The 15,350-nt window shown below is 40.3% G+C and overlaps 1 protein-coding gene across 1 annotated transcript in view; it reads right to left on the bottom strand.

Annotated features, from left to right (window-relative positions):
- Positions 1–15,350, bottom strand: part of pik3c3 (phosphatidylinositol 3-kinase, catalytic subunit type 3) — a 131,611-nt gene that overhangs the window by 84,892 nt on the left and 31,369 nt on the right. The window contains exon 4 of the mRNA XM_060829750.1: positions 11,208–11,337. Coding sequence (XP_060685733.1) covers positions 11,208–11,337 — 130 coding nt within the window. The remainder of the gene's footprint in view (positions 1–11,207; positions 11,338–15,350) is intronic.

Genomic DNA, 15,350 nt, shown 5'->3' with positions numbered 1-15,350 from the left:
CAAGCAGAAGAGTGATGAGTGAATGGTACTTGATCCAAGTTAGAGCATGGTTTGGATGACATTAAGTTTACAACAGTTAAACTATGGAATGCCAGACCAGGAATGAATAATTTAGCCTGCAGATAATAAAGTCATGAATAATGGTTTCTGCAGATATGTTGAGGCAGAGGAAGAGTCAAGAGGTGAAAACAGGCAGACTTGGTGATAGTGGGAACATGTTTTAACTGACCGTTAGAACAAATTTGCCAGGATTTACAAATAATAATGCAATAAGCAAATTATTTATTTCAAATAACAAGGGGAGACAGTGACATAGTATCAGATTTGTTTTGGAATCTGGACTCTGCATGAGATAGTCTGCTGAATCAACGTATCTTACTGCCTTAATTGTGCCTTGTATTGACTCTTAACCTGTTTGCATTATGCAATCTGTTAATTTCTTGTGCTAAGTGACTGTAGACAGCAAATTTAGCTTCCTCCCAACATCAGCAACAGGTAATGTTAATTTAAAAACAACTGAGGCTGAAGTAAATTCAGTTAACTTTTTCAACTAAAAGCTCCTATGACCATCAGAAACATGTAATTACAGTGTGGGAAGTTTACATAGGCAGTTTCTCTTATGAATATTCATATGAGCAAGATAACAATCTCAATGCAGTTGTGTCGGACCATGAGTACTAACAACAGTTCGAAATGCATGAGTTAGAGCCTGAAATGAAAGGAAATGTGCACTAGCAATTGTTAGTGTGCTCACCATTAATTGGATAGAGTAGTATTAAGTGTCTTGACCACTTTGTTGCATTAAAAAGGTGTTAAATAAAACGTAAATTATTGTTGTGCACTAAATGCATCAAACTCAGAGCAATGGGAGTCATAATAATATATATACTTTGGATAGCTTTTGAAACCCAAAAGCCAATTGCCATTATTTTCTGAAAAGTTAGGCAGGTGAGCTGACAGAAGAGTAAAGGATATTCCTGAACACACATGCCTGCCCCCTCCTTTATTATTTAATACTTTTCATTATGGAGACCAAGTATGAGAAAAAAAACATTGCAATGAGAAAATAGCTTCCTAGAGATCTTACATTATAGGTCTCTGTAACAGATGGAGACCCATTTAATTAAACGGAACGTAGATCTTCAGTTTGCATGCATTGTATCCAGCTTTTGCACAAGGAATAATCCTATCTATTAATGTCTATCTCCACATTTAAATTAATGAATAATTTAAAACTGGGCTGGACTTCGTAACAGGGGGCTGATTCCTGCTTAACATAACAATAAAAGCAAACTGTTTTACAGCACACTTTTAATTAATAAATTTATTTCTGCTTCCAGAAGACATTCATACCTAGTTGGGTCCTAAGTGCTTATTGATAGCAGGGTGTAGAAAATAAAAAGTATGACAGCCAAAAAAACTCTTCCACCCCCCTCCACTTTTCATGTCCATAGATGCATCTTATGACAAATGAGTAACTTTCTGGAAAGATTAAATCCATATTCTTATTAACATATACAAATCTCAAGCTGTTAATACAAACAGGCTTAGAAAAATTCACCATTTCACCAACAACATGCACTGTCAAAGAAAGAACAATTCTTTCCAAACTGTCAGTTCAAAATTTAAACAGAATGAAGTGAGGTTTATATGCCAATCACAAGGAGGACTGGTGTGTCTTGCCCTTTTAAGGTTGTTTGCTGAGGATCAGGTTTGCGATGGACTATGTGCCACAGTTGATTTTTTAAAATCATGCTCAGGTCATGGGCATCAGCAGTGCTGATATGTTTATCTTCATTTTCTGAAAGGTAGCAACAATCCATGCCAAGCTTAGGTAGCATTAAGCAACCATGTTAATATCAGAAACAAAACAGAAATTGCTGGAAAATCTCAGCAGATCTGGCAGCATCTGTGGAGAGAAACCAGAGTTAATATTTTGAGTCCACTGACCCTTTCTCAGAACCAATATCAGATCTCAAAATGGAGTCACATTAGATCGGGCAAGTTGACTCCCTAAAGGTAGTGAACAAACTGGGCTTTGATGACAATCCCATAAAAATTAGGGGGACTGGAACAGTTGTCTAAATTTTTTTTCCAGGCTTTATTTCAGAAGGCACTACAAACAGACACCTTTCACTTCCTACATTGTCCCATCCCAAGGGAACTACTATTCCCAAGGGATGGACTCCAGCTGACTCACGCAAGGACCAAAGTTCTAACAAACTGTACAACTTGGGCAGTGGATAGGGCTTCAAGCTAAATAGTTGGGGGAGGGGAACATTCAGTTGTGCTGAAACTTATGGAAAAAGTTAAGGGGGAGGGGCCTCAATAAGATTATTAAATTTTCCAATCGAAGTAGACGGATTTTGCAGCTTAATCCATTCCTTTGAATTTGTTCTTTCTGGTGGTGTGGGAAATATGTCTGTTTGCCTTTCATCTCCAGAGTTCACTTCATTATTCCCTAAACATATACACCTAAGAGGAAACAGAATATCATGGACTCTCCAGTATGATCAAACGAAAAGCAATTTATCCTTCTAATTGTAAATAAAATCCCCAAAACTAAAACCATCCTCTTTTCCTTGCTCAGTCTGCTCCTTCTCCTAGTAAAAAATGAGGTCTGCAGATGCTGGAGATCACAGCTGCAAATGTGTTGCTGGTCAAAGAGATGCTGCCTGGCCTGCTGTGCTTTGACCAGCAACACATTTGCAGCTGCTTCTTCTCCTATTCAGGAACTCTATGAAAGAGTCTTCTCTTATAATTAAAAACCTATATTCCTATTATCATTCTAGCAAATTTGTTTCGAAAAGATCGTGCCCAAACAATAGAGCATCAAAATACAACAAGTTATAATGATACATCATAACTTTTTCGTGTTCGTATGTTGCATAGTGCAGACAGTTATTCCAAATTCAGGAATAATTTGTCAGCTTCTTTCGTTTGATACTTTCTGCAATCATACCTTCGCTCCCCCACCTGAACTACCCTGCAGATCCAAGATTGCTGCCACCACCTTTCCATCTTGGTGCTACTTCTGAATATATTGAAACCAGTTTATTTAAATTCAGCAGATTTTGAGTCTAAATATTCCTTCAGCATCCAAGTCCTATAACCTCAGTCTCTTGTCCAGTTCTTGCCTCACTATAGACCTGTTTAAATGAAGAAGCTGTTCATTTCCCTTCAGGCCTCCCTCACACCAGTCAACAGAACTTTGTACAGGTCATTCTGCTATAATGTAGCAGTTGTGTTCCTCTGCAACTCTGACTATAGAAAATCACATGATGGAAAACAGTTATAGAAAATTGTGCTGTAGAAGATCGCTATAGAAAGGCCACTACATCCTGTTCAGTAGAAAGTTCACGTTATGCAAACAACATCCACAATAGTGTTATAGCCAATTCCCGCTGATGAAACTACTTGCGATCACTAATCGATATCTAAATGCTTAGACGTGAATTAGTGAAGAGCAATTGATTACTTTAAAAAGTGAACAATTTGCAGAAATATGTGAGAAGGCACCAAGTGAAATGCTCATTTGCAGAGCTGGTAAAGACACACTAGGCCAAACAGTCTCCTTCTGTGCTGTAGTAATTATGTGATTGTGTGTGAAGGGCATCATATTTCAGCATATTTGCATGAAACTGTTCAGTTGTTAATAAAATTTTAGGTTGAAGACAACCAATGGGAGAAATAAGGAGAAAGCGAGGATTGCAAATGCTGAGGATCTGAGTCGAAAAGCATGGTGCTGGAAAAACACAGCCAGTCCTCAGATGCTGCCTGACCAGCTGTGATTTTCCAGCACCACTCTTTTTGACAACGGGAGAAATAGCCAACCATTACAAAGATGAACAAGATACTACTCAAACAGTCATTTAAATTCATCTGTTACTTTCAGAAGTAACATATTGCAGTTGATGCTCAATTTTTGAACTGAATGATTAGTATTTCAACCAATCACTCGAGCACTAATCTAAATCCAGACCATCTTATACGATAATGGGATGTTAAAGATTACAATTATCTAACTAATTATATCTTTCAGGAAACAGCTTCAGTTTTAATCAAAACAATTAAATACAATTTTCTTCTGCAAAAGTATGTGCACTAAATGCCTTGTGAGAATGTTCCTAGCAACTGGAAAGTTTCAAGAACAATTGCAGTACAGAAAAGTCTGGGCTTTCAGAACATCCTGTCTCCTCCTTTCACTTGCTGCCAAATGTCATAGATTAGTTGAGATATGGCATGGGAGGTTACAATTCAGCCCATCATGTCCTTGACAGCTCCATGCAAAAGTAACTCAACTGAAGCCAGCTTACCACAGCCCTGCAAATTATTTCCCTTCCCGCAAGTCTATTTTGAAAATCCTAAATGTATCTGCTTTTACCACAGTCTCAAGCAGTGCATTCCAGAATCCAATTATTTGTTGCATAGAAATACATTGCCCTCGTCACTGTTCGTTCTTTTGGCAATTGCCTTTAATTAGTGTCCTCTCATACTCAATAGTTCCATTAAATTTAGACCTAACAAGATTTTGAATACTTTGAACCAAATCTTTTAATCTGCTCTTTTTTATTAGATTAGACTTACAGTGTGGAAACAGGCCCTTCGGCCCAACAAGTCCACACCGACCCGCCGAAGCGCAACCCACCCATACCCTTACCTAACACTACGGGCAATTTAGCATGGCCAATTCACCTGACCCGCACATCTTTGTGACTGTGGGAGGAAACCGGAGCACCCGGAGGAAACCCACGCAGACACGGGGAGAAAGTGCAAACTCCACACAGTCAGTCGCCTGAGTCGGGAATTGACCCCGGGTCTCTGGTGCTGTGAGGCAGCAGTGCTAACCACTGTGCCACCGTGCCGCCCTAAAGTTATTCCTATAGTTATTCTATAGGAATAACTACCATGTTTAATCAACATATCATAACTGAAGTTGTTCATTCGCAAAACAATTCGTCTTTTGGCACCCTCTCTAAACACTTAACATACCTAAAGTGTTGTGCACAAGACTCCAGTTAAGGCTAAATCACTGGTTCACCATGATTTCCTTGCCAATATACTCTGTATTTCTACTTGTAAGTTCAGGCTTCCATATTCCTTTCTACACATTTTCCCACACTGCCAATCACCTTCACCAATTGGTGTACATATCCTGAGTTCTCAGATCTCTTTGTTCCTTCACCCCATTTTGCTTTATATTGCCTCGTCTGCCCAACCAAAAATATACCACATCACATTTGCTGCATTTAAACTTCATCTGAAACAGGAACAGTAAAATCGACGTTTCGGGCAAAAGCCCTTACTGCTCCTCAGATGCTGCCTGAACTGCTGTGCTCTTCCAGCACCACCAGTCCACCATCTGCAGTCATTGTTTTTACCTTCATCTGAAACAGGCCTACCTATTTCCCAGACATAGTCTTCCTTAGGTCTACCAGTTTTCTCTCAATTCAATACATTTGCAAGTTTTCTTTCTAATTTTGTTCTGAAAATTCTGAAGCTGTTGTGGTTCTATTCACCGAACTAGGAATTTGTCTTGCAGATGTTTCGTCCCCTGTCTAGGTGACATCCTCAGTGCGTGGGAGCCTCCTGTGAAGCGCTTCTGTGATGTTTCCTCTGGCATTTATAGTGATTTGTACCTGCCGCTTCCTGTTGTCAGTTCCGGCTGTCCGCTGCAGTGGCCGGTATATTGGGTCCTGGTCGATGTGCTTATTGATTGAATCTGTGGATGAGTGCCATGCTTCTAGGAATTCCCTGGCTGTTCTCTGTTTGGCTTGTCCTATAATAGTAGTGTTGTCCCAGTCAAACTCATGTTGCTTGCCATCTGAGTGTGTGGCTACTAAGGATAGCTGGTCGTGTCGTTTCGTGGCTAGTTGGTGTTCATGGATGTGGATCGTTAGTTGTCTTCCTGTTTGTCCTAGGTAGTGTGTTGTGCAGTCCTTGCATGGGATTTTGTACGCTACATTGGTTTTGCTCATGCTGGGTATCGGGTCCTTCGTCCTGGTGAGTTGTTGTCTGAGAGTGGCTGTTGGTTTGTGTGCTGTTATGAGTCTTAGTGGTCACAGTAGTCTGGCTGTTAGTTCAGAAATGTTTTTGATATATGGTAGTGTGGCTGGTCCTTTGGGATTAAATCCCATGCAAGGACTGCACAAAACACTACATAGGACAAACAGGAAGACAGCTAACGGTCCACATCCACGTACGCCAACTAGCCACGAAACAACACGACCAGCTATCCTTAGTAGCCACACACTCAGATGACAAGCAACATGAGTTCGACTGGGACAACACTACTATTATAGGACAAGCCAAACAGAGAACAGCCAGGGAATTCCTAGAGGCATGGCACTCATCCACAGATTCAATCAATAAGCACATCGACCCGGACTCAATATACCGGCCACTGCAGCGGACAGCTGGAACTGACAACCGGAAGCGGCAGGTACAAATCACTATAAATGCCAGAGGAAACATCACAGAAGTGCTTCACAGGAGGCTCTCAAGCACTGAGGATGTCACCTAGACAGGGGACGAAACGTCTGGAACACAAATTCCCAGCTCGGCAAATAGAACCACAACAACGAGCACCCGAGCTACAAATCTTCTCCCAAAATCTGAAGCTGTATCTTGAACAGCAAAGTACAATTCATTACTACAGATCAAGAAAAGCAGCAGCAAGTACCAATATCTGGGCATCAACACTGCTTCCTCATTCCAAGAAACATTTACTTCAGATCTCTGATGCCCTTTTCTGACTTGCTCATCCCTGATACTTTTACAACTCATGGTTGAGATTCATGAGAAATGTTGCTATCTGTAAATTTGTAGGTAAGCAAACACAAAAACAAACTGGGGTTAACTTCAATCAGCTAGCCTCCAATAAGTATGTCTGCGAAATGGGCCCACGTAAAAGAGGCAAACCAGACTATTCAAGGGAATTTGTTGTGCTTTTGTCCCTGGCATCCACAAAGTGTAAAGACCAGTGCATTAAAAATGAGTAAAGGTACTATTTTAAACAAGGAACAATGAAAGAAGATGTTGCAGTTTTAAAAATGAGTTACTGGAACTCATTGAGAGCTGTATCCACAATTGTTGTCTCTTTCAAGGAGTGGGTGATAATGCTAGATGCATCTGCTCTGCGGCCGTGTGTTTTGGACAGTTTTGCCCTGAGATAGTGCTTTGTTGAGTTTCTCAATCAGGACAAGTTACACGTGTTCAGGAATGCTCAGCATTGTAACATCTTGATTGGTTCCTGGCAGGTATGTTTGAACAAAGCATCTAGCATGCCAAAATACAGCATCTAAACATCTCTCTCTCTTTCCTATGGGGTGAAGTAACAGAAAATCTCCTGGTAGCTATTTCACACTCTCAATTTCCCTGTAAACATCTCTATGATGAAAGGAAGAGGAAAATTCACCTTCAGAGATACTGAAAGGGGAAATTTTCAGCTAGTGAAAGAACGATTGTGAATCATTGTGTATACAACTTTTGTGTCCTCAAAGAATCAAAGCATACTAAAGAAAAACAACTCAACATCTGCAACATGAACTGCCATAACTGTGTCAATGATCTTTTCATTCCTTCCCTGTTGGTTACAGTTTTCCAAAAAAATCCTTGGATTCTGAAGTACTGCCAGAGGATTAGAAAACTGCCAACGTGATTCCCATATTCAAAACAGGAGGGAGGCAAAAAGCAGTAATTAGGTCAATTAGCCTAATATCTATTGTTGGAAAAGTACTGAAATCAATTTGTAAGGAATAACAGAATATTTGGAAAATCAGAATGTAATCAATCAGCATCAGCATGGCTTCACGAAAGGGAAATAATGTCTGACTAATTTATTAGAGTTTTTCAAACAAGTCTTAACCAGAGCGAACAGAGGGGAACCAGTGGAAATGCTGCACTTGGATTTCCAGAAGGCATTCGACAAAGAACCTCAAAACATATAACAGGGCGAATGTGAGGACTGCTGATGCTGGAGATTACAGTCAAGATTAGAGTATGCTGGAAAAGCACAGCAGGTCAGGCAGCATCCAAGGAGCTGGAAAATTGACGTTTCAGACAAAAGCCTATTATCAGGAAAGATGATAAAGGGCTTTTGCTCGAAACATCGATTTTCCTGCTCCTTGGATGCTGCCTGATCTGCTGTGCTTTTCCAGCACCATTTCAATCTTGATTCAAAACATGTAACAGCTCGTGCTGACCATAGTATGTCAACATGGATAGGGGATTGGCTAATGAGCAGGAAACAGTGAGTAAGGGTAAGACGTTGGTGACCCATGATCAGTGGGGTTCCACAGGGAACAGTACTGGGGCTGCAATATAAATTAATGGTTACAATATAAATTAATGACTTGGAGGAAGGAAGCAAATATACTGTAGCCAAAATTTGTAGTTGACACAAAAAAGACAGATTACGAGAGGAAAACAAATGGTTTACAAAGAAACGTTGATACGTTAAATAAGTGGACAATAAGTTTGAGGAGCATAATGTGGGGAAACAGGAAGCTATTTGTTCTGGATGGGAGAATAAAGAAACAAAATATTATTTAAATGGAGAAAAGCCACAGAAAGCTGCAACGCAAAAGATACTTGGTAGTACTCCTGCACAAAAACATAGAACACTAGCCCATAGATATATCATTTCATGGGAGGCATTCAGAGAAGGTTCACTCGGATGATCCCTGGTGTGGAGGGACTGTTTCATGAGCAAAAGTTAACAGACTTAGACTCTATTCATTGGAAGTTAGAAGAACTGAGAGGTGACCTCATTGGGACATACAGGAATCTTAAGGGGCTCAACAGAGTAAATGCTGAGAGGATGTTTTCCCTCATGACTGAATCTAGGACCAGAGCACATAAACTAATGTCCTTAATTGTGAAGTTAAGACTGAGATGAGGAAGAGTTTCTTCTCAGTCGGTTGAGGGCTTTTGGTACTCTTTGCCATAGAGAGCAGTGGGGACAGAATCCTTTGTATACTTGGGCTGAGATAAATAGATTCTTGATCAGTAGGGGAATCAATGGTTAAGAGAAAGGGCAGGAAAGCATATGTGAAGAGTGTCAGATCAGCCATGATCCTACTAAATGAAGGGTCCAATCCTACTCCTGTTCCCTTTCTCTTATTCAGTCAGTCAAATTTAGAGTCATAGACATAGAGATGTACAGCATGGAAACAGACCCTTCGGTCCAACTTGTCCATGCCGACCAGATATCCTAACCCAATCTAGTCCCATCTGCCAGCACCTGGCGCACATCCCTCCAAACCCTTCCTATTCATATACCCATCCAGATGCCTTTTTAATGATGTAATTGTACTGGCCTCCGCCACTTCCTCTGGCAGGTCATTCCATACATGTACCACCCTGTATGAAAAAGTTGCCTTTTAGGTCACTTTTATATCTTTTCCCTCTCACCTTAAATCTATGCCCTCTATCTGGGCTCCCCCAACTCAGGGAAAAGACTTTGTCTATTTATCTTATCCATGCCCCTCATGATTTTATAAACCTCTATAAGGTCACCCCTCAGCCTCCGATGCTCCAGGGAAAACAGCCCCAGCCTATTCAACATTTCCCTATAGCTCAAATCCTCCAACCCCTGCAACATCCTTGTAAATCTTTTCTGAACCCTTTCAAGTTTCACAACATCTTTCTGATAGGAAGGAGACCAGAATTGCATGCAATATTCCAACAGTAACCTAACCAATTTAAAAGCATTTTGTTCTGTGATAATAAAATGAGTGTATCAAACTCCCAAATCTCTACCTGAGGGTGAAGAGGAAAGGGGAGGGGCAAAAAGCAGGGAAAATAGAAGCCAGATGAAAAGACAAAAAAAACTGCCAAGGCAAGATTACAAGGAATGAAAATGATGAACCAAACAGTTTTGAAAGAGAAGATGCAAGCTTAGAAAGGAAATAATAAAGAACAGAGCCACCGCAAACAGCAAGAGGAGCACATAAAGGAAACTAAAGAGAGAGATAAGATGGATTGAGTTCATTGAGGTATATGGAGGGCAAATACTGGACAGTCCAGCCATTTTTCCACAGATAAAAACTATAATAGAGCTCAGGCTCCTTCTGAAAAAAAATCTCACTTTAGAATACCTAATCCCAACTAGAGGATCCTTCCCTTCCAACAAATTAACTCATCAGTACATAGAACTGTAGGTCGCTATGTGCCAGAATCTCTTAACTACATAGAGTCCCGAATCATAGTTTAATCATCATTTGCAGAATTATGTTCTATTTCAATATCCAACAAGCAAAAGTGGCACCTGATCAGACCTCAGCATGAGTCAAAACATCAATTATCTTAAAGAAATTGCAAATTATGCTTTCTTTCTTTAGCTGTGCCTGCTGTGTTGTTCAAAAAGCTTTAATTTTATTTGTTGATAAAATGCAAGCCAAAAATTTTCTTAATCCTATTGCTAGTCTTAATTCAGTTTTACTTGCTTTCCAGTTTTTCTTGCATGAAGCACAACATATTCTCACCTGCTCTTGCTTTGGTACTATATAGATTACTTAAGCATCTGTAAATTTGAAGATTTGACTAACAATCATCATCAATTGTTCTCCATCTTAAGAAACATAGATTCCCTACAGGGCAGAAAGATGCCATCCAACCCATTGCGAGTCCGCAATGATGCTCCAAAGAGATTCGACCCAGTGCCACCCTATCTCTGTAACCCCACATTTACCATGGCCAATCTACCTGACCTGCACATCTGTGGACTAAGGGAGAAAACCACAGTAACTCATGCAGACATAGGGAGAATGTGCAAACTCCACAGACTGTCACCCAAGGCTGGAATCAAACCTGGGTCTCTGGTGCAGTGAGGCAGCAGTGTGAGCCAGTCAGACTTTTGAAAGTTCACAAGCGTGAAATGAAAGTTCAGCATTAATGAAAGTTTATGGGAATGCTTCAGACATTCTAATTGATATAGGCACAGTTGGTGTCTATTTCAATTAGGACTAAAAAGTTAATAAAACAGGAAACTTTGTGATTTTCAAACAGCCAAACAAAGGTTGCAATATGCGTTTTACCCAGTAGAATGACTTCCCAATGAATTTAAGCGCGCAAGAGAAAGCATCACATAAAATTAAAAAAGCCTTTCAGCTCCTCAGTTACATAAGAATTATTTTAATAATTGTTTACTTCTTTACCTATGAAAGTCACACCTGCACTTTTAAAAAGGAGTGTAACAATCCTACCTTTGCTAGACGGCTCATTTGATCTTCAGATACATTGCTGCTCGTCCTTCCTGCTGTCATAGTAGGCTCAGACCCATCTGCTTCCACATTTGGCCAAACTTTCAAGTCATGCATGCCTTGTCGAAACATGCTGAAAATTAACAACACAAGAGGAAGCACATTACTGGCAAATTTAATTGAATTAGGTCATCCATAGCACATAATTCAAGCATCAAACAAAACAGCAATGTCTGATGATTAAATTCAAAGACAGCCATTGATAGTCACGAGAAAATCTACTGAATCCTGAGGGGCTCATTTAGTAAACAGTCACACGACCGAGTTACTAAACATAAATGAAACAAAAGAAGGGAGAACTATTAAATAGCCAAAATAAGCAATGAAATGCAACAAAAAGTTAGAGAATAAATATGATGATTTCAATAACCATAATAAAGAAATCTGAATAATTCAATAACTTCAAAGTTGATAACATATGACAAATGGAATCAAGTGGAAACTTTATGAATTCCATTTAGCTATTTTCTGTACATAGCATATAGAATAATTTTTGGAACAGAACAAAGTGGGATGATCCCAAAATTCACTTTGGTGAATAGAAAAACAATGAAATCACAAGCAGTAGAGACACAATTTCCAGGTCGAAGCTCTCTGCAAACATCTGATCAAAAGATTAACCAGGGTTGCATTTAAATAATACGGAACATTATCTTCACCAATTCTCCCAGACAGAAATAATTAATCATTATTTGTGTCAAAAAATAATTTTTTTAAAGCTAACATCTGCTCTAATTTTCCACATTTTGTTTTTTAAAATTCATTAATGGGGTGTGGAATTGCTAGCTTTTCCTTTCAACAAAGAGTTTATAGAGAGCAGTTTACAGAGAAATATTGAGTGAGGATAGCTTTTTTGTGATTTTAGTAATCATCCTTAAATTGTCCATGAGGTAGTGGGGAGCTGCTTCTTTGTGGCAGTTCACGTTTTGTAGGTACACGTACAAAGCTGTTAGGACGGGAGTTCCAGGAACTTGATCCAGCAAGAGTGAAGCAACAGCAATACAGTTCCAAGTTCGGATGGTGACATATTTTGGGGGTGGCACGGTGGCTCAGTGGTTAACACTGCTGCCTCAGAGCACCAGAGTCCCAGGTTCGATTCCAGCCTCGGGCAACCGTCTGTGTGGAGTTTGCACATTCTCCCTGCGTCTGCGTGGGTTTCCTCCGGGTAGTCCGGTTTCCTCCCACAGTCCAAAGATGTGCATGGCAGGTGAACTGGCTATGCTGAATTGCCCATAGGTTAGGTGCATTAGTCAGAGATAAATGGGTCTGGGTGGGTTACTCTTCGGAGGGTCACTCTTCGGAGGGTCAGTGTGGACTTGTTGGGCTGAAGGGCCTGTTTCCACACTGTAGGGAATCTAATATGTGCTGCCCTTATCCTTCTAGGTGGTAGAGGTCTCAGGTTTGGAAAGTTCTAAGGAGACTTGGTGAGTTGTTGCAGTGAATCTTTAGATAGTACACACTGGTACTGTGCATTAGTGATTCAGGGAGTGAATGTTGAAAGTGTTAATAGAGTTGGGAGAAAGTGAGGACTGCAGAACGGTTTATGCCCGAAACATCGATTCTCCTGCTCCTTTGATGCTGCGCTTTTCCAGCAACACATTTTTAAGTGTTAATAGAGCTGCTAGTCAAGCAGGTTGCTTTGTCCTGTTTGGTGCTGAGTTTCTCCCAGAGATGTCGGAATTGCACTCAAAGGCAAAGGGGAGAGCAATCCATCACAAATTTGACTTATTCCCTGTACATGCTGGACAGACTGTGTGGAGTTAGCAAAGAGTCACTCACCACAGAATGCCCAATTTTCAACCTACCCTTGAAGTGATACTGCTGCAGTTATACAGGGTCATGGTGAGCCACATCTTGTGTGTGCAGTTTTGATCTTCTAGTCTGAGGAAGGACATGCTTGGTATTGAGGGAGTCCAGTGAAGATTCGCCAGACTGATTCCCAGGATGGTAGGACTGATATATGAAGAAAGACTGGATCAACTGGACTTGTATTTACTGGAATTTGGAAGAATGGGGGTCACTCAGAGTTGTGAACCTGTGGAAGTCTCTACCACAGAAAGCCGTTGGGGCCAGTTTGTTAGATATATTCAAGAGGGAGCTAAATTTGGTCCTCATTGCTAATGGGATCAAGAGGTGTGGAAAGAAAGCTGGATGTGATATTGAAATTGCATGATCAGCCGTGACCATATTAAATGGTGGTGCAGATTCAAAGGTCCTCGTTCTGCACCAGTTTTCTATGTTTCTATAGTATTTAGGCTGATTCAGTTCAATTTCTGATTAATGATAATCTCGGGGTGTTGATACTGAGAAATTCAAATAAAGTAATGTTATTGTTTGTCAAGGGGTGATGGTTAGATTTTCTCTTATTAGAGTCAGTGCCAGAGTGGTTAAGATCGAGTTTACCATGCTTGCCCTCATCGCTCAGTTGTTCATGTTGAGACTGCATAGGATGTTGGTGAGGTCTTTTCTTGATTTTATTAAATTGAAAAGGGTTCAGAAAAAAATTTACCAAGATGTTGCTGGGAATGGAGGATTCAAGTTATAAAAATAGGATGGAACATTTTCCACTGGAGCATAGGTTGAAGGTTGACCTTAGAGAAGTTTATAAAATCATGAGGGGCAGAGGTAAGGTAGATAGCAAGGGTCTTTCCCCTAGGGTGGGGGAAGTTCAAAACAAGACTTATGTTTTAAGGTGACAGGAGAACATTTTAGAAAGGACATGAGGGGCAACTCATTTTTTTTTATTTACACAGACTGGTTCGTGTGTGGAATGAACTGCCAGAGGAAGAGGTGGATGCAGGTACAGTTACAACATTTAAGAGAAATTTGGATAAGTTCATGAACAGGAAAGATTTGGAGGGATATGGGCCAAATGCACCAAGTGGTACTAGTTGGACCAAAGTGTTTGTTTCGAAGCTTTTTCACAAGCATGACTTGTGATGCAAATGTTACTTGCACTTCACAACCCAATCTGGGATGTTGTGCGGGTCTTGGTACATTTGAACACAAACTGCTTCAGGATCTGAGGAGTTGCAGACGGTGCTGAACATTCTCTGATTCTACAATGTCCCTATAATTGACGTTATGATGGAGGGAAGGTCATTGATGAAGCAGCTAAAAATGGTTAGGCATAGAACATTACATTAAGGAAGTCCTGCAGAAAGAGATAGCCTGTGGCTGAGATGATTAACTTTCAACAATCAAAGCACTTCATTGTTTGAAATCTATCCCATTCAGCACAGTGGTGGTACCACATGTGACAATAAAGATTTATCCTCAATGTGAAGGCAGAACTTGGCTTCCACAATGGTTGTGTAGTGGTCACTCAAACAGCCTCATGAACAGATGTTTCAGTGACAGGTAGACTGTGAGAATGATGTCAAGTGCCATTTTCCCCTTTGTTGTCTTTCTCCCTGTTACAAACCCAGTCTACTAGCTATGTTCTTTAGGTCTCGGCCACTATGCTCTGTATAATGATACCCAGCCATTTTGGTGATGAATATCAACGTCCTCCAATCAGAGTATATTCTGCATCCTAAATTGCGTCCGCTAAGTTGCATTCAAAGGGAAAACTGACTCATCAGCTGAGGGGTGATTGTCGGTAGATTCCTTGCTAATATCTGATCTGATGTCATGACACTGCATGGTGTCTGCAGTCAGTGTTAAGGACTATCAGAGAAACTCCTTCCTGCCTGTATACCATAGTATTGACACTTCTGATCAGTCTGTCCTGTCAGTGATAAAGGGCATAACCAAGGATTGCAATTATAGTGTCTGGGACATTGCCTGTCAAGTATAAATCTGAGATTAACTATTGCTGTTAACCAGGCTATTGCTTGTGGGATGAAAAGTGTATGACAATTACGTGTTTTTAAGTTTGTATTTTAAACTAGTACCTTGGTCTGTGTCTATCAAGGGTTTAATAATCAATGAGGCAAGTCTTTTCAAAACGACGATTTTAATTTACTATGGGTAAGAAAGCAAATAATTGAAGGCCTCCAGGAGTGTTAACAGAAGTTTACTTATTTTGATAGGGTTTATGACAGGAGAGAAATAAAACATTAAGTCATTAGTTGAGTAGAAGTT

The sequence above is a fragment of the Hemiscyllium ocellatum genome, chromosome 1 (assembly GCF_020745735.1).
Source record: "Hemiscyllium ocellatum isolate sHemOce1 chromosome 1, sHemOce1.pat.X.cur, whole genome shotgun sequence".
In the NCBI taxonomy this organism is placed as follows: Eukaryota; Metazoa; Chordata; class Chondrichthyes; order Orectolobiformes; family Hemiscylliidae; genus Hemiscyllium; species Hemiscyllium ocellatum.
This window is presented reverse-complemented; position numbering and strand designations above follow the sequence as displayed.